Source organism: Callorhinus ursinus, unplaced genomic scaffold (assembly GCF_003265705.2).
Source record: "Callorhinus ursinus isolate GAN/ISIS: 27379988/994484 unplaced genomic scaffold, GSC_fseal_2.0 scaffold14, whole genome shotgun sequence".
Taxonomy (NCBI): Eukaryota; Metazoa; Chordata; class Mammalia; order Carnivora; family Otariidae; genus Callorhinus; species Callorhinus ursinus.
Window position 1 is genome coordinate 22,447,481 of NW_027397076.1, and position 26,076 is coordinate 22,473,556.

Below are 26,076 nucleotides of genomic sequence, written 5' to 3' on the forward strand. Positions count from 1 at the left end.
AAAGAAAGAAAGAAAGAGACAACTGATACAGTGGAATGTCACATGAATGCTAAGAAAGTCAGAGGCAAGAGAACATACTGTTTGATCAAATTAATATAAAAATACAGAAGAGTCAAGTAAACCTATGGTGACAAATTTAGAACTATGGTTGTCTCCATGACGGGACTGACTGAGAACTGGGGTGGGTAAATTTAGGGAGGGACTGGCCAAGTGAATCAGTTAATCATTCTTTAATTTAATAAACTTTTAATGGGTGTTTATAAATGTTAGGAGTCAACAAGTTAGACAAATTAATTTACTCATCTTCATTAGGCTATTTATTTCATAGGTAAAAGATACATGAATTTCAAATAAAAATATAATTGTGATATGTGCCCAGGTCTACCAGAAAGATATGGAAATAATATGATTTTTTAAGATTTTATTTATTTATTTAACAGAGAGAGAGAGAGAGAGCACAAGCAGAGGGAGCAGCAGAGGGACAGGGAGAAGAAGGCAGGACCCTGGGATCATGACCTGAGCCAAAGGCAGATGCTTAACCAACTGAGCCACCCAGGAGTCCCAATAATATGATTTTTAAAGTGGAAGGAAATTTAATTGGATGATTTCACCATGCCTTTGAAGGAATTCAGAAGTTGCCACCCCAATATACCATTCCAGCATGTTGAATATTTTGAGTTAAAGGCATTTAAAAAACAGATACAAGAAGGACATTGTGACCTTCCTTTTTTTTCTTACAGGCAAGAGATGAAATGCCTATATGAAAGATATCCTCCCTGTATTAGAAGGAAAGAGATATTCTCATCAAAAGGATAGGAAGTAGAGGGCAAGAGAAATACATACAAACAAACTTGAAAAAAAAATGACAAGTTGTATTCTTTACTTCTAAATCTGCCTTATTTCAGTTTAATTCTTAGGCCTAGCCTAAGATCTTAAGAGGATACAGGAAAAATTTTTCCTCCTCTACACCTTATTGCATAGATATGTTATTTGTAAATACCATTAACACATCTATCCAAAACAACTCCCTTACCACATTTGGAAAAGAAATTCAAAAGCTCATTATACACTTTTTAAAAATTATATATTTTTCTAAACTTACCAGAAAGACAATTGTTGCTGACATCTAGTTTTTCCAAAGAAACAAAATGAAAAAGTGGTATGATTTTTGTCAAGCTGAAAACAAATTCATAAAAGTTTTAATTAGGGATATCCTTATTATTGATGTAACTATATAGTAACATATTTAAATAACACAATTATGTAATGATATGTAACTATATAATTATATATACAGTTGTATTTGTATAATAAAATACAATTATAACATAAACAGTACTAATTAAAATGTATAAATTATAAAATTCCAAGTATTTATTCTATAATGGAAGATTTATATTAATTTCTAAGGAGAAATTACCATGGATTGTCAATTTCAATGACAAATATCATGCAGTTTAATGTGTAGTGGCTTGGTTGTTATTGTTTTTGTTTTGTTTTTGTATAGGGCCAAATATACAGAGAATTTATATTATCTATATAATTTTTCTGGCTAAAATACATAACTTAAGCCACTAAGAGGTAAAAATATAAAAAAAAATTTTCACTTTTTGACAGCATAACAGCTTAGTTACTAATTTTGTTTTAATTCAAAAAAATTTTTTGGGGTTTCGGAGCAAGATGGCAGATGAGTAGGAGACCTAAATTTCATCTGGTCCCAGGAATTCAGCTGGATAGGGATCAAACCATTCTGAACACCTACAAACTCAACAGGAAATCGAAGAAAAGAATAGCAGCAACTCTCTGAACAGAAGAGTGACCACTTTCTGGAAGGTAGGACATGTGAAGTGAATCCGAGGAGATATTCGGGAAGATAGACGGCGGGGGAGGGGGCCTCCATCAGTTGCTACCGGCAAGCGATAGAGCAGCGGAGCACAAAATCGGAACTTTTAGAAGTCGGCTCTGCTGAGGGACGTTGCTCCAGTGGCTAAGCGGGGGGGTGGAACCCTTGCTGGGACAGTGTGGTCTCAGGACCCTCGGGGTCACAGGAAGACCTGGAGTGCCTGAGTGCGGCAGAGCTCCCAGGTATCGGAGCAGGGAAGCCGGCTGCAGAGACAGAGCGGAGGCGCAGGCTCTCAGCTCAGGGTTGCCATAAACCGTGATCTGCAGCACAGTCGGGCCACTGCCTTTCAAGCAGGGACCTAAAAAGCAGCAGATCCAGGGAGACTCCCCTTCCTCCTCTGTGAGGAGCTACATGGGAGCGCACTGCAGGGATCTGCTGGGTTTGGAGACTCCACACGGAGTCGGGTGCCAGAGACAGAAATGCTCAGTCACAGGCCGAGTGAGCACGGAGTTGTGCTGGGAACCGGGGAGACAGGAGTGACTGTTTTTCTCTGGGGGCACACTGAGGAGTGGGGTCCCAAGTTCTCAGCTCTTCTGGGGCAGAGATTGGGAGGCCGCCATTTTCACTCTCGTCCTCCAAAGCTGTATGGAAAGCTTGCAGGGAACAAAAGCTCCCAAGAGCAAACCCCAGCAGATTACTTAGCCTGGATGGGCAAGGGCAGGGCAATTCCGCCTCCCGCAAAGACATTTGGGAACCACGGCAACGGGCCCCGCCCCCAGAAGATCAGCAAGAACAGCCAGCCAAGACCAAGTTTACTGATCAATGAGAACAGCAGAACTCCAGAGCTAGGGCAATACTGCACATAGAATTCATGGCTTTCTTCCCCCTGATTCTTTAGTGTTTCAAAGTAAATTTTTTTAATTTTCTTTTTTTTCTTTTTCTATTATTTTTGAATATTTCTTTTTCCCTTTCTCAACCAATATCTTATCAATCCCTTTTTTAAAAATCATTTTTTATTTTTCATTTTTAGAATCATATTCTATCCCCTCATAAGTAGTTAAACTTATTTTTGCTGTATATATATATATATATATATATATATATATATAAGTTGTTCTTTCTTTAAAATTTTGGGATACAGTTGTTTCTAACAGACCAAAATATACCCTAAATCTCTAGTGTATGGCTTTGTTCTAGTCTCCTGCCTAATCACATTCTCTCCCTTTTTTTTCCTTTTTAATTTCTCTTCTTTCTTTTTTCAACCAACTTCTTATCAATTCCTTTTATAAAATCTTTCTAATTTTCATCTTTAAAGTCATATTCCAACCCTTCATCATATTTACCCTTATTTTTGTACATATATAAGTTTTTCTTTCTTTAAAATTTTGGGAGGCAATTTCTTCTAACAGACCAAAATACACCCAAAATCTAGTGTGTGGCAGTGATCTATTCACCAGCCTGATCATATGTGATCAGAGTCCTTTTTTTTCCTTTTTCTCTTACTTTTTCTTTTTTCTCTCTTTCCCTTTCTTTCCCCTTGGTTTCAGATCTCTTCTGATTTGTTTAGTGTATATTTTTCTGGGGTCATTGTTACCCTGTTAGCATTTTGTTCTCTCATTCATCTATTCTCCTCGGGACAAAATGACAAGATGGAAAAAATCACCTCAAAAAAAAAGAACAAGAGGCAGAACCAACTGCCAGGGACCTAATCAATACAGACATTAGTAAGATGTCAGAACTAGAGTTCAGAATGATGATTTTAAAGATACTAGCTGGGCTTGAAAAAAGCATGGAAGATAAAGAGAAACCCTTTTTGGAGAAATAAAAGAACTAAAATCTAACCAAGTCGAAATCAAAAAGGCCATTAATGAGGTGCAATCAAAAATGGAGGCTCTAGCTGTTAGGATAAATGAGGCAGAAGAGAGAATTAGTGATATAGAAGACCAAATGATGGAAAATAAAGAGGCTGAGAAAAAGAGAGATAAACAACTACTGGATCACGAGGGCAGAATTCGAGAGATAAGTGATACCATAATATGAAACAACGTTAGAATAATTGGGATCCCAGAAGAAGAAGAAAGAGAGAGAGGGGCAGAAAGTATACTGGAGCAAATTATAGCAGAGAACTTCCCTAATTTGGGGAAGGAAACAGGCATCAAAATCTAGGAGACACAGAGAAACCCCTCAAAATCAATAAAAACATGTCAAAACCCTGGCATCTATTAGTAAAACTTACGAGTCTCAGAGACAAAGAGAAAATCCTAAAAGCAGCTCGGGACAAGAGGTCTGTAATCTACAATGGTAAAACATTAGATTGGCAACAGACCTATCCACAGAGACCTGGCAGGCCAGAAAGGACTGGCATGATATATTCAGAGCACTATATGAGAAAAATATGCAGCCAAGAATACTATATCCAGCTAGGCTGTCATTGAAAATAGAAGGAGAGATAAAAAGCTTCCAGGACAAACAAAAACTAAAGGAATTTGCAAACACGAAACCAGCCCTACAAGAAATATTGAAAAGGGTCCTCTAAGCAAAGAGAGAGCCTAAAAGCAACATCAACCAGAAAGGAACAGAGACAATATACAGTAACAGTCACCTTATAGGCAATACAATGGCACTAAATTCATATCTTTCAATAATTACCCTGAATGTAAATGGGCTAAATGCCACAATCAAAAGACACAGGGTATCAGATTGGATAAAAAAACAAGACCCATCAATATGCTGTCTGCAAGAGACTCATTTTAGACTCAAAGACACCTCCAGATTGAAAGTGACGAGGTGGAAAACCATTTACATGCTCACGGATACCAAAAGAAAGCTGGGTGGCAATCCTTATATCAGACAAATTAGATTTTAAACCAAAGACTATAATAAGAGATGAGGAACAACACTATAGCCTACAGGAAGGGACTATCCAACAAGAAGATCTAACAATTGTAAATATCTATGCCCTTCACAGGGGAGCAGCCAATTATATAAGCCAATTAATAATAAAATCAAAGAAACACATTGACAGCAATACAATAATAGTAAGGGACTTTAACTCCCCCCTCACTGAAACGGACAGATCATCTAAGCAAAAGATCAACAAGGAAATAAAGACTTTAAATGACACACTGGACCAAATGGACTTCACAGATTTTTCAGAACATTCCAACCCAAAGCAACAGAATACACATTCTTCTCTAGTGCCCATAGAACATTCTCCAGAATAGATCACATCCTAGGTCACAAATCAGGTCTCAACCCATGCCAAAAGATTGGGATCATTCCCTGCATATTTTCAGACCACAGTGCTTTGACACTAGAAATCAATCACAAAAGGAAAGTTGGAAAGAACTCAAATACATGGAGGCTAAAGAGCATCCTACTAAAGAATGAATGGGTCAACCAGGAAATTAAAGAAGAATTAAAAAATTTCATGGAAACAAATGAAAATGAAAACACAACTGTTCTAAATCTTTGGGATGCAGCAAAGGTGTTCCTAAGAGAGAAGTATCTGGCAATACAAGCCTTTCTTAAGAAACAAGAAAGGTCTCAAATACACAACCTAACCCTACACCTAAAGGAGCTGGAGAAAGAACAGCAAATCAAGCCTAAACCAAGCAGGAAAAGAGAAATAATAAAGATCAGAACAGAAATCAATGAAATAGAAACCAAAAGAACAGTAGAACAGATCAATGAAACTAGGAGCTGGTTCTTTGAAAGAATTAACAAGATTGATAAACCCCTGGAGAGACTTATCAAAAAGAAAAGATAAATGACCCAAATAAATAAAATCATGAGTGAAAGAGGAGAGATCACAACCAACACCAAAGAAATACAAACAATTATAAGAACATATTATGAGCAACTATATGCCAGCAAATTAGATAATCTGGAAGAAATGAATGCATTCCTAAAGATGTATAAACTACCAAAACTGAACCAGGAAGAAATAGAAAACCTGAACAGACCTATAACCACTAAGGAAATTGAAGCAGTAGTCAAAAATCTCCCAACAAACAAGAGCCCAGGGCCAGATGGCTACCCAGGGGAATTCTACCAAACATTTAAAGAAGAATTAATACCTATTCTCCTGAAACTGTTCCAAAAAATAGAAATGGAAGGAAAACTTCCAAACTCATTTTATGAGGCCAGGATTACCTTTATCCCAAAATCAGACAAAGACCCCACCAAAAAGGAGAATCATAGACAAATATCCCTAATGAACATGGTTGCAAAAATTCTCACCAAAATACTAGCCAATAGGATCCAACAGTATATTAAAAGGATTATTCACCATGACCAAGTGGCATTTATTCCTGGGCTGCAAGGTTGGTTCAACAACCTCAATTCAATCAATGTGATATAATACATTAATAAAAGAAAGAACAAGAACCATATGATCCTCTCAATAGATGCAGAAAAAGCATTTGACAAAGTACAGCATCCTTTCTTGATCAAAACTCTTCAGAGTATGGGCATAGAGGGTACATACCTTAATATCATAAAAGCCATGTATGAAAAACCCAAAGCGAATATCATTCTCAATAGGGAAAAACTGAGAGCTTTCCCCCTAAGGTCAGGAACATGGCAGGGATGTCCACTATCATCACTGCTATTCAACATAGTACTAGAAGTCCTAGCCACAGCAATCAGACAATAAAAAGAAATAAAAGGCATCTGAATTGGCAAAGAAGAAGTCAAACTCTCACTCTTTGCAAATGATATGATACTGTATGTGGAAAACCCAAAAGACCCATCCCAAACCGGCTAGAACTCATACAGGAATTCAGTAAAGTGGAAGGATATAAAATCAATGCACAGAAATCAGGGGCATTCCTATACACCAACAACAAGACAGAAGAAAGAGAAATTAAGGAGTCAATCCCATTTACAATTGCATCCAAAACCATAAGATACCTAGGAATAAATATAACCAAAGAAGCAAAGAATCTGTACTCAGAAAACTATAAAATACTCATGAAAGAAATTGAAGATGACACAAAGAAATGGAAAAACGTTCCATGCTCATGGATTAGAAGAACAAACATTGTGAAGATGTCAATGCTACCTAGAGCAATCTACACATTCAATGCAATCCCTATCAAAATACCGTCGACTTTTTTCAAAGAAATGGAACAAATAATCCTAAAATTTATATGGAACCAGAAAAGACCCCAAATAGCCAGCGGAATGTAGAAAAAGAAAAGCAAAGCTGGTGGCATCACAATTCCGGACTTAAGCTCTATTACAAAGCTGTAATCATCAAGACAGTATGGTACTGGCACAAAAACAGACACATAGATCAATGGAACAGAATAGAGAGCCCAGACATGGACCCTCAACTCTATGGTCAATTAATCTTTGACAAAGCAGGAAGGAATGTCCAATGGAAAAAAGACAGTCTCTTCAACAATTGGTGTTGGGAAAATTGGACAGCCACATGCAGAAGAATGAAACTGGACCATTTCCTTACACCACACACAAAAATAGACTCAAAATTGTTGAAAGACCACAATGTGAGACAGGAGTCCATCAAAATCCTAAAGGAGAACACAGGCAGCAACCTCTTCGATCTCAGCCACAGCAACTTCTTCCTAGAAACGTTGCCAAGGCAAGGGAAGCAAGGGCAAAAATGAACTATTGGGACTTCATCAAGATCAAAAGCTTTTGCACAGCAAAAGAAACAGTCAACAAACCCAAAAGACAACCGACAAAATGGGAGAAGATAATTGCAAATGACATATCACATAAAGGGCTAGTATCCAAAATCTATAAAGAACTTATCAAACTCAACACCCAAAGAACAAATGATCCAATCAAGAAATGGGCAGAAGACATGAACAGACATTTTTCCAAAGAAGACATCCAAATGGCCAACAGACACATGAAAAATACTCAACATCGCTCGGCATCAGGGAAATCCAAATCAAAACCTCAATGAGAAACCACATAACACCAGTCAGAATGGCTAAAATTAACAAGTCAGGAAATGACAGATGTTGGCCAGGATGTGTAGAAAGGGGAACCCTCCTACACTGTTGGTGGGAATGCAAGGTGGTGCAGCCACTCTGGAAAACAGTATGGAAGTTGCTCAAAAAGTTGAAAATAGAGCTACCTTATGACCCAGCAATTGCACTACTGGGTATTTACCACAAAGATACAAATGTAGTGATCCAAAGGGCATGTGCACCCCAATGTTTATAGCAGCAATGTCCACAATAGCCAAACTATGGAAAGAGCCAAGATGTCCATCAATAGATGAATCGATAAAGAAGATGTGTATACACACACACACACACACAGAGACACACACACACAATATGGAATATTATGCAGTCATCAAAAAAACACGAAATCTTGCCATTTGCAACAACGTGGATGGAACTAGAGGGTATTATGCTAAGCGAAATAAGTCAATCAGAGAAAGACATGTATCACATGATCTCACTGATATGAAGAATTCTTAATCTCAGGAAACAAACTGAGGGTTGCTGGAGTGGTGGTGGGTGGGAGAGATGGGGTGGCTGGGTGACAGACATTGGGGAGGGTATGTGCTATGGTGAGCGCTGTGAATTGTGCAAGACTGTTGAATCACAGACCTGTACCTCTGAAACAAATAATACATTATATGTTAAAAAAAAAAAAAAAAGAAGAAGATAGCAGGAGGGGAAGAATGAAGGGGGGAAAATCGGAGGTGGAGACGAACCATGAGAGACTATGGACTCTGAGAAACAAACTGATGGTTCTAGAGGGGAGGGGGTGGGAGGATGGGTTAGCCTGGTGACGGGTATTAAAGAGGGCACATTCTGCATGGAGTACTGGGTGTTATATGCAAACAATGAATCATGGAACACTACATCAAAAACTAATGAGGTAATGTATGGTGATTAACATAACATAATAAAATTAAAAAAAATTTTTTTTGTTTACCTGATTGAAAGTATTATAAATACTGCAACTATCCAAAGTTACACTAAAGTTATTTCTAAGTTAGAAGTATGCTTCTAAGGGACATAATAATAGAAAATATTTTATATAGATAGAATAAACCTAAGTTTGGCATAAATATGCTAACATCTAAAAATAATACTTATTATTAATACATGTATATTTAAATTCTAGTAATAATGAATTTTCCTCCTACTTTTAAAAGTTTCTATCATTTTCTAAGATATCATTGTCATTAAGAACCCAAATTCAAGTAAGGGAAATAAGTGATATTCAAAATATTCACATCATTGGAAACAAAAGCCATGAAGGAAAAATTAATTTAGTTTGATTTGCATGTCCAATTAAGGGAAGTCTACACTTTTTCTGTAATATAATATCACATTACCATAGCTATTTAGAAATAAAAATTAAGCGAGCTCTTCTCAATTTTTAAACAACAGAAAAATTACTTTGCTTCAAATATAATCTCATTACAAATACAAGTCTCCTGAATCCCCCTATAAATGTTGTAACTCCATACAGTTCAAAATATGCCTCATCTACAGAATATTTCTAGTACCAAAGGAAAAAAAAGTATGCATTAATACCACTTCTTTTGCTTTCTTGTTTTTTATACTGTCCTTCCAGTTGTCCTGGCAGACATTTTTACATCTTTATTTCTACCATCTCCCTGTCATGAAAAAAAAAATCTATTACTCTAAGGTCAGAAGCTTATAGAATAATACTGTGACTGGAAGCCTCATGAGGTCTGGCACAAAACTAACCCTTGTACTAACCTTGACTCCTTTCTTTTACTATCCTGTTCTGCATTAGCAGAGAGACAGAAGATACCACCGATGAAAAACAGACCAAATAATGAGGATGGAAAAAGTTCTGACTGTAGCTAAACCTAAATACAATATTACTATTTATATTAAACCTACACAACACCATTTCTTAAATACAACTTCTAGGAGGAAAAAAACCCAAAGTAATAAAAGAAAAAGTGATAAAATATTGGCCATTACATTTATATATATATATAGTTCATTATTTGTATATAAACTACTAAATAGTAAAATTTACCAAAAAGTCACATGTAACTGAAAAAAAAAGAAGGGGGGGAGGGAAGAAGGAAGGGAGGAAAGAAGGAAGGAAGGAAGGAAAGAAGGAAGGAAGGAAGGAAAGAAGGAAGGAAGGAAGGAGGGAGGGAAAGGAGGGAGAAAGGAAGGGAAGGAAGAAAGAAAATTTAAAACTTTGTTGATACATAATTAGTGGATTTAAGTCCTAGTTTTATGATTTTCCTACTCAGGCATGTTTTGGATCATTATTATTACAAATAAGAAATTTAAGTTCTTCAATATAATTCTAATATATTTATCAACAAGAAAATTCTTCTTTGTTTTGTAGCTTTAATTAATTTCTAATACTAAATCTTTGTCCTTCTACTAAAAGGGTTTTGAAAGATAAACAGATCATGAGTTTTCCCCTTTTTTTCAGACTATTTCATGTTTTTAACCAGTAAGTTATATATGGCAAAGTACAGGAAACATATAGGTTGAAGACAACCAATAAAATAACCGATGAAGTCATAAAATTAAAAATAAAATTCTCTTTTCAAAAATCAATGCAAGTAAAGAAATATTTAGTTTGACAAAATATTTTTATATTAAAATTTTATCTTTTCAGATAGCCATGCTTTTAGAATCATGTTCTTTTTCTTTTTAAAAAAAATTTGATCAAGAAAACTGGCTATTCATTTACCTTTATGACTATTCATTAGGATGGTAGAAACCTAATAGTAGAATTCTTTTTTTAAACCTGTAGAACTTTCCCTTTTCCTGACAATCTGTGTATATTTTTTCCAAGAAAATTCAAACCAGAAAGACAAAGGACATTAGTGAAAACCTAATACCATTTGACCTTGTCACATTAGCCCTGGGCATAAAAAAGATATAAATTTCAAAGACGACAAAAAGCAAAAGATTTGTACAATGAGTAGCCAATGGGTAATGTTTTCCACTTTCTGCTACTACTTAGAGTCTCACTGGAAGTAGAAAGACATGAAGCCGAGAGTCTTCTAGTTAGGACTCCGCTGAGTCAAACTTAAAACAGTCATATGTCCTAATGAAAATTTAAAACACAAGTCAAGATGAAACATGTATTTCAAACAATATGTACTAAGTATCATTCTTTATTGTATTTCATTTCTTGGGGGGGAGAAAAGCATATGGACACATAATTTCTTTCTTGTGGTGAAAATATTTATCAGAAATTAAAAGAAAAAATATATACAATTTAAAAGAAATACCAATCACAAATCCAAATATCACATTTATAAAACTCATCTGAGGTTTGCAAAATGTATTGACTTATATTTTCCTTTTGGATAAACATCAGAATCCCATCAAATACGTAAGGTAGGTATTACTACCCCTTTTATATGTAAAAAAAAAAAAACAAAAACCCAGGCTCCGGTAGTAAGAAGAGAGTTGCTCAAGGTCAACTGACAGGTAAGTTGTAGATTCAGAATTCAAACCCAGATTTGCTGATCCTGAGTTTTACCAAGCCTGATATAGTTCTGAAAAAGTCAATGCACATGTAAAAGTTTAATGTAAGATGGGTAATTCCTACAGTTACTGGTATTAGCTTATTGTGAAAAATCCTAAGGTTGAAGATCATTTTTACACTATGATTTCAAGAAATGATTTTACTACTCTCTATGTCCATTTCTATCTATCAGTCGCATTTCCCTGATGTCCATGGGCCTTTTCCCTTTGTCCTTTCAGAAACGATAGAAAGTTAAATGTGCAAAGAACTGTGAGATCACAAACAATATATTCAAATGTAAGTGACAGTATTATTAAAAAAATCAAAACAGCATATATTATATAATAAATTGACTTCTTTTTAATATAGTTAAATTCAAAAGATCGTTATTTCATTCTTGAGTTTTTTTATAATTTTTTAACAATTTATTTATTCAGTTGAGAGGGAGAGAGAGCGAGCACAAGAGAGCAGGCGTGGGAATGGGCAGAGGGAGAGAGGCTCAAGCAGACTCACGCTTGAGCATGGAGTTCCGTGCAGGCCTCGATCTCAAGACCCCGAGATCATGACCTGCACTGAAACCAAGAGTTGGATGCTTAACCAATTGCACCATCCAGGCAATTAAGAGAGTTTTTATGCTAAGGTCATATATTACTCAGTTCTATGCTCCCCAAAATAGTAAACACCACATCAATATCCAAATGTTATAAAGTTAAGCAAACAAACTTATAAATAAGGGTTATTTGGATTAAGTACCCCAATTATTATTATTAATTCTAACAAATGTCTAATGATCTAGTTTATATAATTCATAGTCATATCAGATTGATATGGGAAATAAGTCATATGAGACTGATAGGGCAAAAGTCTATCAGCTAGTATTAATTTTAACTTTTAAAAGTAGATTTCTTTGATAGTTTAAATTGTCCAAAGAAATTAAAGGCATCATTTCTCAAAAAAATATGGTATTGATTTGAATATTTTCTAATTTCTTCTAATATTATTTTTCTCATGAACGTGGCCTGAGATCCACTTCTATAAAATGTATGAGGTATGTCAATTACTGAGTGATTTACTGCATATGTCCAAAGCATAGCTGAATATTTCTATTGAAATTGTGTTCCTTACCTGGAAAATATTGTGAAAAGATCCAATGAGTTTGTGGATGGCCCAAATTATTTAAACAGTGTTATCTGATAGAGCTGGCTCTATAATAAATGCCTTTTTAAAACCAAATAAACTGCTATGTATTAGATCCGATTAAAATATTTTAAGGGAATTTTTGAATACAGATTCAGTTTTTGCTTTGTCAAATAGTGGAATAGTTTAATAGGTGGAAGTTAAATCATTTGGGATCTACATGCTCAGAGGATGAGCACTATTGTGGAAAGAATGTGAGAAAATTTTATGGTTCTTTTAGGAAAAAAAATATGTATGTATTAAAATCGGGTTGTACTTGTTCACTTGTTCTGCAAGAGTTGTATAACTCAAAAAAGCAATTTCTTGTTAAAGGTGGTTTCTTTCCTCTACTCTATGTGCCTTTGATGAACAAATTAATCATATTAGAGTGAATAGGTCTCAATGAAATATTAAGCAGAGGGAGACATACACATACTGTGCTTCTGTTTTGGTTTTAGACAGTTATTCTCTGCAAAGATCCAGATGTTTGGTGGTTTCAAATGGATCTTCTGTGTCAGGTACCCATCTCGATTTAATGTGAAGGTATTTTTTTAAGTGTTACTTTATATCCTTAGGGAAATCAAATTTAAATCAATCTTAACAGTTACAAAAAGACATGCAAGTTGAGAGCAGATTAAAAATCGTTCTTCCAGGACTTAATAAGTACCACTTGAGAGAATGAGACATCCTTCTGAATTAAATTAACTACCTCCTGCATTTTCCAAGGACTATATTCTTTACAAATATAAACAAACCTGCTCTGGGAGATTTCTACAAGTATGTCTTTGAGAAGAAACAAAATGAGTAGGATAAGTGACAATTAAAATTCTACTTAAATTCAAGGGTATGTCAATACACTACTTTTTCAAATCCTATAAAGTTATATTTCTAATTTATGTACTAATTTATTGTGATGCACTTTCACTGAATTGCTGGTAAAAACTAACAACCTTTTTACTTGTTATGAAGATTCAAGCATTTACTTTAAGCAATCATTCAATGTATTTAGTGCCTATGCAGTTTGTTTTTACCTGTTTTGAGAGATAGTCAGGTTTTGTAGTAAAGGCAACCAATATGAAGAAAATGCTTCCACAGTTGAAATGCTGTTATCATCCAGGTGCAATTCTCTTAGTAGAACATGATTCTCCAAGGATGGAAGCTATATTTAAATTTGGGTCATTAGGTGATATTAAGTAAAATATTTTTGTCATTCAACAAAATTTAAAAACATAAAATCTATTAGAAGTAACAAAAGGTATTCTTTAAACTACATATCATAAATCAAAGTATAATGTTATGAGAATTTTAGTATGAATAAAATTTCTAAGAATTAACTTTACAATTAGAATTGTTTTTTTTAATAAAATTTAATTCATGGTAAATTTTAATTAGAATTTCATTACAGATACATTTGGCTCCACTTATATACTGAAATATAACTGAAAAGTTATGATTTATTTTAGTGTTCTGAAAAACTTATGTTAAATTAGATTTCTTTACAAAATATTCTATGTTGCACATTTTTTTAATAGAGAGAAGTATGTAACAGTTTTAAGTAAACTGGAAATCACATACAGATGATAAGCAAAAAAAAAGGAAAATTAAAGTTGCTTTTAAAACATGCAATTGATTTTTTTATCAAAAGAAAAATGTTGTATTAATCAAGAAGCCAATAATTCAAAGAAATTACCTCACTTAGATAATTTCCCTGTAACTTCAGTACTTGGAGCAATCCACAGTTTTCAATACCTTCAACTTTAGTAAGATGATTATGTGAGCAATCCAGGTATATAATGGTAGGAGTATCACAAAGACCTTTTGTACTAATTAATTGATTGTGGTCCACAATTAGTTGCTGAAGATTTCTCAAAGATTCTAAACCACCTGGAAGAAAAATTTTCCAAGATCACTTGTATCATATATTCTTCCAGAATCTACGTGAGATTTCTAATAATTGCACCTTTATATTTCCCAATATTTCTAATTACAAGTGAAGATTTAGCCCGTATTCCTGTGAAAAATGTGTAAGTGTAAAATGTATTATTTTTTAAACTTGTACCTACAAGATATAATTTTGAATGACATTGATATGTGTATATATATGTGTGTGTATATATATATATATATATACACACACATATATATACACACACAATTGAAAACTGAACAAAATACTAAAAAGTATACATTGGGCATTGAATGCTTTATTTTCAAATGACAACAGAACAAGGGAGAGATAGAAGGACTTGTTTTCTTAAAAAAATAGTTCTCAACCCAGTTTCAGGGTCTTCGAAGTTTGATTACTTCCTTAACATTTAATACATAACATTGGAATGCTACTTTCCTATCATTGAGATAGCTATCTTAGATTCCCAAGTCAAGTAGGTGCAACCATATTAACAACAATGAAATAGTAGCATATTCTTCAGGTATTTCAAGATTGTCACAAGTATCCTCCTTGTTGCCCAGATAAGGTTAAAACCAATATGATACTATATAAAAAATACCAGAGGAATCTTAGACTACAGCTCAGCACTTATAAGAACGAAACTGAGAAGGTTGTTCAAGTAAGCCATCAGGAATTAGCACTGGAAAGAAATGCTGAGGAAGTCTGTAAACATTTCATAGAAAATATTAAAAATCTAGAAAATGTTATTTAGATTGAATATTGGACTAGATACGATCTCTCTAAGTACCACCCTGTTATATGAAATAGGCAATTCTAGAAACTGGAAATATGGTTTAAGGTCTAAAGTAGGTACTGGTTAGTAGAATGTCTTTAGTGAGTATTGTACGTATGGGAGTCATTGAGCCTAAACCTTGGAGAATCAAGCTTCATTGTGATTTTCTTGTCAAGCCCCAAAATATTTTATTCAATTAAATGTTGGAATAAACATGAGTTTTTCAACCAAAAAAAAGTTATTGATGATAAACTGGAAGATAATCTTGAAAGAAACATAATTATGTATAAAAATAATATCTGGAATTTATGTAATAAATTTATCCAGGAGAAATTTAAAGCATTAACTCAAGGTTTGCTCTTTTGATTATACATTGTAATTTCCAGAAGGAAAGGGCAGTCTGCTTATATCAAAATGGAGAAATAAAAGGAAGAATCAAGTAATATTACCAAGATTTCACAAGAAAACTTAATGCTGTATCATATTTTAAAAATTTAGATAATGTAACAGAATTGAGCGTATTGTACAAATATTTCATAGAGATACATTAGAAGAAAAATTATATTTCAAAATTGCAATGTTTCTAATAGTTTGAGTCAAAACAACTTAATTATGGATGATTATTTTGTATGTATGTAATTTATGGATGATTAGTTATGGATTATTATTTTGTATAAATGTAATGTATGGATGATTAGTTATGAGTTATTATTTTGCATAAAAAGGAATACATTTTTATGTTACAGAGTTAATTTTCTTATAATGATAAATTATACATTATCTAAGAAAAGCAGGAAAATGCACAGAAAGACCCATAGAAGAGAGAGACTTAAATTTAAGTTTAGGCAGTAATTTTAATTTTTTAAGTTCTTATCTAGGATTAATGTACTCGTATTTTCCTGTAATATAAAATGGCAAGTAGAACTTAGAAAAAATTGTCATCTGATGTTATTCAAGGAGTGAATTGTTCTGCCTTATAAGATAGTCGACTAAGTTTAAGTAACAGAGCCAACTATCTTATATATATTATATATTATCAACTCCAAGGTATTAGAAATAGTATATTACATATAATAATAAATATATATGAGCTAAAATGTATTTTGAAGTCTGCTGAAGTAAAAAATACTTTGGAATTTAGTATGCCTTGTGATCATATCCGATGAACATCAATTAACCCACTGAAGCAGTTTAAAGGCATTCAAGGAGGAAGGAAATACTAATAAAAATTTGTAGTTGTGTAAAATAAAATGTCCTTTATCAAATATTTAAATATCTTAAGCAACCTACTTCCACAAGCTTAATATTTTTAAAAGCCATGCACTTTACTCTTAAGTTTTTCAGAGCTATCCAGAAATAGAATCTTCTATTAACTCATTTAAAGTTGGGAATGCATTCATGAAACTTCTCAAAGGTTACCCAAGAAGAGAACCAAGAATGAAACATCAGGTCACACACTGAGGAAAGCTAAAGGATTTGGCATAAGAAGCTGAAAGGAAGTAGGAGATAAAGCAGCAGAACAATTGGGAGAGAACGAGAGGAAAAGGCAAACAGAATTCTGTGATGATGACAGTTGGTTAGTAAAAATAAAAATAAAATAATATACATTTTGCAATTATCAAAGGTACTTTTATTTACACTGAGTTATAGATGGCCAACAGTGTGCCAAGGAATAAGAGGAGGCCACTGCCTTGGCAGTCATCAAGTCAGCTGAAGATTTTTGTTAGAGACAACAATAGAGTAATCAGGATGGAAGCAACAGTGCAGTAAAAGTGGGGACAAGGAGTGTAGACTATGTTTTAAATATTTGATTATGGAGAGAATGTCTTCTAAAGTCCTTAAAATGGCCCACAAAACCCTATCTTTGAACTCATCCTCTACTACTGTTCCCTTCTCTTGGTTCATTCTAGCATGTTAACCTCATTGCTGTTCCTCAAACATGCCACACATACTTCCACCCTAGGGTTTTCTGTATATGTAAAAACCATTATCAGTGTGTGACATGTTAGGCTAGGAGTACTTAAAGTCTATCAGCTAATTTCAAATATTAAGACACCATGATTTTCAGCCAATATACAGAGAAGGTATAATTAGTTTACTCAACAATCTGAGACTTCAATTTGGTGGAATTACCATGATTTCAAGCCTCAGATATTGAGGAATATTTGACAGAGCATTTCTACTTGTAGGAATCCATTACACAGTAATACACACACAACTATAAAGTAAAATGTAGAGAGACTCCTTTCTGTATTATTTAAAACAAAGAAATGGAGGGCACCTGGGTGGCTCAGTTGGTTAAGCGACTGCCTTCAGCTCAGGTCATGATCCTGGAGTCCCTGGATCAAGTCCCACATTGGGCTCCCTGCTCGGCAGGGAGTCTGCTTCTCCCTCTGACCCTCCCCCCCTCATGTGCTCTCTCTCTCTCTCTCAAGCTCTCTCTCTCAAATAAAAATAAATAAAATCTTTAAAAAAATGAAACAAAGAAATGGAGGTAAGTTAAATGTCTATCATTAAGGGAATAAATAAATTATGGAGTATCTTATAAAATGAATACACATAATCTTCAGTATGAAGTAATCTGCCATAGAGGGAGGTCCACAATCTATCACTGTGTGTAAAACCTAATTTGTATACATAGGCTAGCTGTTGAGTGAGTCTGAATCTAAATCTACACATCTATAATTGTATTGCCTAGAATAAGATCTTGATTGATCCATAGACAACTGTGAACAGTGGTTACTCTTACAAAATAAGAGAGAAGAGGTAAATAATGTTTTATTGCTTACATTATATAATTCTCTATTTAAAAAAATTTAAATGAGAACTTCTTGCATAATATATATTTAAAAACAATCTACTTGGGGAAAAAAAAAATCAGAGCAAGTACTGAATAGAAGTGTTATTTAATCCTGACTACTACCACTACCAACAATGATTGCTGCCCTGAAGAAAAACTTGGGAAAACCTGATACTGCTATTCATCAAAAGGGTTTGTTATATAGCCAAAGTAGGGGAACTCTGTACAGAGATAATAGGGCATACCTCTTAGATTTTAAGATGAAAGTTTTAAAGGAAATTCAGTGAAATAGTAAACGGAGACTGGGTAAGATCTCTAAAACATCTGCCTATATATAACAGTGAGGGAAGATGTGCATTAAAATATATATACACATATACATACATAACCTAAAAATTAGCTTAATGACAAAAAAAGGAAATCATTTAAAGAATATGTGGAACTGAGGTATGCCAACAAACAAGTGCATGAGCTTGGAAGTAGATCATTCAGCCTCATTGAGCCTTGAGATGGTAGTAGTCCTGGTTGACAGCTTGACTGCAACCCCTTGAGAGATCCTGAGACATAAGCACCCAGTTAAGCCACTCCCAGGTTCTTGATCCACAGAAAATATGAAAAAGTGTTTGTGGTTTTAAATTGCTGTTTTAGTGTACTTTGCTTCATAACAATATATAACTAATACAGTAAGGATTCTATTCAGAAGAAAATACGAGAAAGAAGAAAATATGTTGAAAATGCTTTGGGCTATAGAAGGATATTTAAAGAAATTTAATGTAACAAGAATTCAAAGATATTAAAACAACAAATGTAGGTAAACAAATGAACCAAAGTAACACCATGACAGAACTAATAAATTACTTAGAAACAACATTGTACAGAATAGAGCGCTAAAGCTTGAAATGCCCACAAAAAAAGAGATCATCACACTGAGAATAATATATGAAGAAAGCCAAAAAAAAAAAACCGACATAGAACTATAATAGACATGAAACAAACTCAACCAAAATATGGATCATCTATGATTGAAAAACAGAACCAAAACAAAAAAGTTTTCAAATACATAAAAACCAAAATTTTCCAGAAACAAAGGAATAACTTAATAGTAGTTTGAAAGGGACATTATATTCCAAAACAAATTTATGTGGATTTATTGACTATAAGATGTTTCTTGGTTAAGTTACTGATCAAGGACAAGGAGTGTTATTCAGGTATCTTCACAGAACTCAGTCATGAGGACAGCCTCTAACTTGCAATAGCAACACACAATATCACTTATGCAGGGAAGCAATGTCACAAAGTACCAAGTGAAAGTGTTAACCTAAAAATAGAATGCACAGCTTTCTTCTCATTCAAGAATGAAAGCAACTGACAGATATTCTCAAACGTGAAAGAATTCAGGGATTATAGGATCTATCTTTCTTTGAAAAATAAGATTTAAAAAGAGCTAATGAACTAGGTAATCCAGACAAGCAGAGGATGAAAGAACAGTTGTAAAAAGAACTGGTACTGACCCATTGTCATACAGATCTAATGCCACTAAAGGATATATACATACAGTCATAAATCCTGATGTGAATAATAAGAATTTTGAGGGGAAAAGAAGATAGGAAAAAGTGTAAATATTCTAATTTATTTTATTTTCTTAAAGAGGAGTTAATATTGTCTAAAATACATGAATCAAAAGCACATGTTTTAATAATTTACTAAATAACAAAGAGGATATTATAACTGGCAAAACTGGAAGGTGAAGATGGAAGTGTAAATGAGATAATTTTATCATCTTTAGCATGAGGAAGCCAGTCTAAAATTTTGAAGTCAAAACAGTTTCATATACACTCTTGCTCTATTGTTTAACAATGCTTTTGAGTTTTTAAGTATGTCCCATCTTAGTAAACTATAGAAAAATTGACTGAAAAGGAATGTTCCCAACCAGTAATTCACATAGGGATCATTTTTGTTGTTGTTCATCATAAGATTATTTTATACACATTAATATATTTCAACAATTGCTTACTTTATAAATCATGGTACTTTTTAAAAATTCAAATTGATGTTTGGCTTCAGTAGTGGTTAAAAGTATGTCTGCAACATTTCAAAAGCAGCACTAAAATATTAACTGTTTCTTTAATATTAATAAAAATAACATGCCTAGAGCTTACCTCTTTATATATACTGTAATAATGACAGGTATTATTAAACTTTTTCTACTGTTTAAACTTTACTTAATTAATTACCTAAATTTTTAAAAATTAAACATTACCCTAAGTACACTTATTTATATAGGAAAAGTAAGCATGATTGGCTGAAGAGTTACCAGATTCATTTCAAGTGATTTCTTATTTTGATTACTTTGTTCTTTCATATAATTGCCTCCTATATATAGAAGGACATTTTGTTTACCATTTTATATTTGTTATTCCTCAAAGATTTTTGGATTTCTATTAGGTGTGAGCTGTTTATTACAGTTTTATTTTAATATTGGTATAATGATAAAATTTTTTGTAATTTTTTGAAAGAAGCATAGAGTATCCTTATATAAACACATATAAATCATTTATATTCTCCACATTTCTACTAAAAATATCAAAATCTATTTTTTCAAAACTAGTTTTACTTGTAATATAAAATTCATCAGAGATTCATTCTACTAGTTTCAGCCCTGTGTTGTGTCCACATGCAAATAGAAAAGTAATATAGACAGAATCTCTGCTCAAATATCTCTTACTTGGTCAATTCAACTACAATTTCTTAAAAATTATAACATGTAAAAATGTTAACAATTTATCATGAAGTGAATAGAGTAAATTACAAAACAATATTACAGTAGTGTTTTTTTAATGGCAGAAAACAATCTGAAAAGACAGCAATTATGCAAGAAATTAAGAAAATAATCCCATTTATAATTGCATCAAAAAATAAAATACCTAAGAATAAATTTAATCAAGGAGGTGAAAGATCTGTATATTGAAAACTACAAAACACTAATGAAAGGAATTGATGAAGACAAATAAATGGAAAGATATTCCATATTCATGGATTAAAAAATTATCATTAGAATGTTCATATCCAGAGCAAACCACAGATCCAATGTAATCCCTATCAAAATCCCAATGGCATTTTTCACATAAATAGGACAAATAATTGTAACATTTATATGGAACCACAAAAGGCCTTGAATAGTCAATGCAATTTCAAGAAAAAACAAAATTGGAGGTATTGCACTCCCTGATTTCAAACTATACACCAAAGCTATAGTAATCAAAACAATATGCTATTGGCATAAAGACAGACATAGATCAGGGAAACAGAATAAAGACCCCAGAAATAAACCAATTAGTTAACAGTCAATTAGTTTACAACAAAGAGGCCAAGAATATAAAATAGGGAAAGAACAGTCTCTTCAATAATTGGTATTGGGAAATTAGACAGCCACATGCAAAAAAAATGAAGCTTGACCACTGTCTTACAACATACACAAAAATTAACTCAAAATGAAGACTTGAACATAAGACCTGAAACCATAAAGCTCATAGAAGAAAACATAGGTCGTAAATTCCTTGACATGGGTCTTGGATGATTTTTTTTTTAATCTAACACCAAATGGAAAAGCAACAAAAGCAAAATAAACAAGTGGAACAATATCAAACTAAAAGCTTTGCACAGCAAAGGAAACTATGAACAAAATGAAAAGACAACCTACTGAATGGGATAAAATATTTGCAAATCACATGTCTGATAAGGGTCTAATATCCAAAATTTATAAAGAACTCCAACTCAATAGCAAAAATCCAATCTGATTAAAAAATGGGCAGAAGATCTGAATAGACATTTTTCCAATGAAGACATACAGATGGCCAACAGGCACATGAAAAGATGTCCAACATCATTAGTCATCAGAGAAATGCAAATCAAAATCACTATGAGATATCACTTCACATCTGTTAAAATAGATATTATCAAAAAGACAAGAAATAACAAGCGTTGGCAAGGATATGGAGAGAAGGGAACCCTCTCACACTGTTCGTGGGAATGTAGATTGGTACAGCCATTATGGAAAATAGATGGAGGTTCTTCAAAAAATTAAAAATAGAACTACCTTATGACCTACCATTTCCACTTCAGGATATTTATTTAAAGAAAAAAAACCCCACTGACTTGAAAAGATATATGCACCCCCATGTTCATTCATTACAGCATTATTTGCGATAGCGAAGATATGGAGACAGCCTAAATGCCCACTGATGCGTGAAATGGATAAAACAATTGTGGTAGGTAGATGTACAATGGAATATTATTCAGCCATATAAAGAATGAAACCTTGCCATTTGTGACAACATGGATGGATCCCAAGGGCATTATGCTAGGTGGAATAAGTCAGAAAAAGACAAATGTCATATGATTTCTCTCTCTCTGTGGAATCTAAAAAAACTAAGCAAACAAACCAAAACACAACTCATATATGCAGAGAGCAGAAGGGTGGTTATCAGAGAGAAAGGGGATGGGAGGGCAAATTGGGTAAGGGCGGGGTCAATTGTATAATGACAGATGATAATTAGATGTACTGTGGTGATCACTCATAGTGTTTTTTATACAAAAATCAAATTATGTTGTACCCCTGAAAGAAATATGTTATATATCAATTTTATCTCAAAAAAGAAAAATACTTCCAAACACACACACACACACACACACACACACACACACACACACACAGACAAAAACAAAGGGAAGGTTTTAAAAAGTGGGTGAATCCTAACAATATTGATATTATAAAATAATACTATCTTAAGCCATTCCAAATACACGCACACACACAATAAAATGCATGACAATAATAGCATATTAATCTGCGAGCAAGTAAATGAACTTTAAATTTTCTAAGACCCTAGAACCCCTTTGAAAAATACCAAATAAAGGGGCACCTGGGTGGCTCAGTCATTAAGCGTCTGCCTTCGGCTCAGGTCATGATCCCAGGGTCCTGGGATCAAGCCCCGCATCAGGCTCTCTGCTCAGCAGGAGGCCTGCTTCTCCCTCTCCCACCCCCCGCTTGTGTTTCCTTGCTTGCTGTCTCTCTCTCTCTGTCAAATAAATTTAAAAAAAATCTTTAAAAAAAAAAGAAAAATACCAAATAAATTTAGATTTGGTAAATCAAGAAGGCATGCTGTATCTACAGTAAACAAAAAGAATAGTAAAATAATATGTAACTGGTAATAGAAAGGAAAAATGAAATAATTTAAAACCTCAACTAAACCAAAACGGGGCAAGAAAAGAGAAAAAACAGAACAGGCAAAACAAATAGAATTGAATAGTAAGATAGATTTAAACTCAAATATATTAATAATTACACTTAATTATTAATTAAATTTAATTACTTATTAGAGACCAAAGGCTAGAATCAAAGTTAAAATTTGTCAGGCAGTCTAGATAAAACGATAACAAAAGCAACACATTTTCACATTACATAAAAGAGATATACCAAAAATAGGACATGTAGAAATACTGTAAGTAAAAGGATAGAAAAAGATACGTTATGTACACACTAAACTAGTGATTCTCAAAGTGTGGTCCAGAGAGCAACCACCTACAGATGCTTTTAAAGGTTCCATGGAGTCAAAACTATTTCATAATAATTCTAAGACGTTATTCGCCTTTTTCACTCTCATTTGCTCAAGAGTTCATAGTGGAGTTTTCCAGAGGCTACATGAGGTGTGATATTGTAGCAAATTGAATGCAGAAGGAAATACAGAAATCCAGCTGTCTTGAGTTAAGCTAGACATTAAAGAGATTTGCAAATATGTGTAACAATAACCCTTTTCTCACCATATCTTTTTGGTAAAAACTACATTTAGTATTTATAAAACTATTACTAATGGAAAAGCTTTATTATCTTAAGCTCTGAATTAATAAAAACAAAATTTTTCTCATTTTTTTCTACACAGTAAATACTGATAGATATAACGTGCATAAATGAAAGCTGTTTGAGGCAGGTACTCAATAATTTTTACAAGCATAAAAGGATCTTGAGTCCAAAAAAAATCTAGTTTGGGTAATATCAGACACAGAAGACTAAGGCAGAAATCTTTACTACAGATAAAGAGGGACATTTAAAAGTGATAAAATAGGTCAATTCAAAAGAAATATATAACAATTATAAATTTATATAAAACAAATAGCATGGCCTCAAAAATATTTAAAGCAAAAAAAAAAATAGGCTCTAAGAATAAAGATCTACAACCCACAATCATCATGGGAGTCACGTATATAGTTTTTCTCTATGACTATGCTAATTACATGGTCAGTAGCACATGTTAATTACAGGCATTATGGCATTATAAAAAACGAATAGGCTCTGAGGCAGATGGTCCATGAATTTCAGGTCTATTCCAAAAATAGCTGTATGAATATCTACAAGTTACCTAACTTCTCTGAGTCTTTGTTCCTTTATTTGTGGAGTGAGGGCGATTTTGCGTTATTGGGAGGATTAAAAAACAATATTTTAAAGTAGCTTGTACAACACTTTCACATATTGGGTACTAAAAATAATAGCTATTATTCCTTCCTAACAATTATCCTCAATGAAAAGTAGTTAAAAAACTCTAACTGTTGTGACCAAATAAGACTTCAAAGACAAATGTTTGAGCTAAACTTTGAAGAAATAGGATATCAGTACATACTTAAAAAAAAAAGTCTATATACAATTGATTAAACAGTAATTTGATCAAGTCAATGCACTTGGCTCAAAAAGGAGATCTAGATGGGAAGGAAGTTAGAATAAGTTGCCACCCTTCCTCTTTTAATCTTACAAGTTCTTTGCTATCAAATGAAGGATAATAACTGAGCAAAATAGACTTAGAGTAAGCCTTACCTTAGAATACCATTACGTTCTCAACATCTCAAAGAAAATGATTCTTTCCCAGTCAACATTTCTATTTTGTCCACTCCCCATCCCAAACAAAACAAAACAGTAGCCACAAAAATATTCAAGAGCTTCTTGCAAATTATGTAAATAAACAAATATAAAGTATCACTTAAATACTCTTGAGTCCACTGCTTCAATATATTCTTTATTAACTCTTTAAAAGTTTCCTATGTCCCACAAAATAGAACTGAAGCCAAGTGTGTTTATCCCTCAAAGGGCCCTTGCCCATGGCAAAATTAGCATTTGTCTATACTCGCTACAAATATCTATTTCAAAGAATTCCTCCCACAGAAATGAGCCAATGGTCTAGTAAAACATTCCTGCCACAGTGGGAGAAAAACCTCTCCTGTAAGGAACAGCAAAACTAAAGATTTTAAATTAGGCTGGAGATTTTCACTAAATAAGTGTTTGGTAAAGGTCTACCTCCTTTAGCTGCTCAGTGATTGCTATGTTTGACAGTTACATGCAAATATGCCGAGTTGCACTTAAGATTTTTAGTTTCAATGCAAAAGTTCTTCAGGATCATACATGTTGTGTGGAAACAGGAGTACTGAAACAGGAATTAGAAAACTTGGATTCTAGCCCCACCTCTGGTAGGAGTTTGATGAAAATTATGTGGGTCTGTTTTTTCATCTGTAAACTCTTAAAAAGCTGAAATTGGCAGATCTGTAAAATCCCTTTCAGCTTTATACTGGGCATTGTTGCATTTCAAAACTGAAGAGTAAGCTAGCACCATCTGGTGGAAAACAAGAAATTCCCCAAGTATAGAGTAGTGAAAAGCATTTCTACAAGCAAAATAGCCAGAGCTTTATTTTATTTCACTCCATTATTTCTTTCTAATGTTCCAAAGACAACATCGGGTAGCAAGTATTAAGCCAGGCACACTTCCCCTATGAGTCAAGACAGTAATCAAGCCTATGTGAAAATGTTGCATTATTTCAATATCTTTCATACTTATTAGTGTCACTTTTCCAGAAAGCAATATTATCTGAAAATAAAATATCAGGGAAAAAAAGTCTCTTAATACTTCTGTTTACAATGGTATTTTCTAGGTATGTATCACCTGAAATTTATAAATTAACAAATTAATTGCTGACATTAAAGAAAGATTTTTTTCCAGATTAAAGTTTTCCTCACATAGCAGAGATAGAAGCTTCATGAATGAGAAGACAAAAATAAT

The 26,076-nt window shown here is 33.4% G+C and overlaps 1 protein-coding gene across 10 annotated transcripts in view; it reads right to left on the bottom strand.

Moving 5' to 3' along the window:
- Window positions 1-26,076, bottom strand: part of LRRIQ1 (leucine rich repeats and IQ motif containing 1) — a 217,662-nt gene that overhangs the window by 153,353 nt on the left and 38,233 nt on the right. For all 10 annotated transcript variants that reach the window (XR_012380668.1, XM_073900570.1, XM_073900567.1 and 7 more), the window contains 3 exons: window positions 14,187-14,380; window positions 13,528-13,655; window positions 1,103-1,176 (listed from right to left, as the gene is read on the bottom strand). Coding sequence is in view for 9 of the 10 variants with exons in the window: in XM_073900570.1 (XP_073756671.1) it covers window positions 1,103-1,176; window positions 13,528-13,655; window positions 14,187-14,380 (396 nt within the window). In the remaining variant the exon portion in view is untranslated. The remainder of the gene's footprint in view (window positions 1-1,102; window positions 1,177-13,527; window positions 13,656-14,186; window positions 14,381-26,076) is intronic.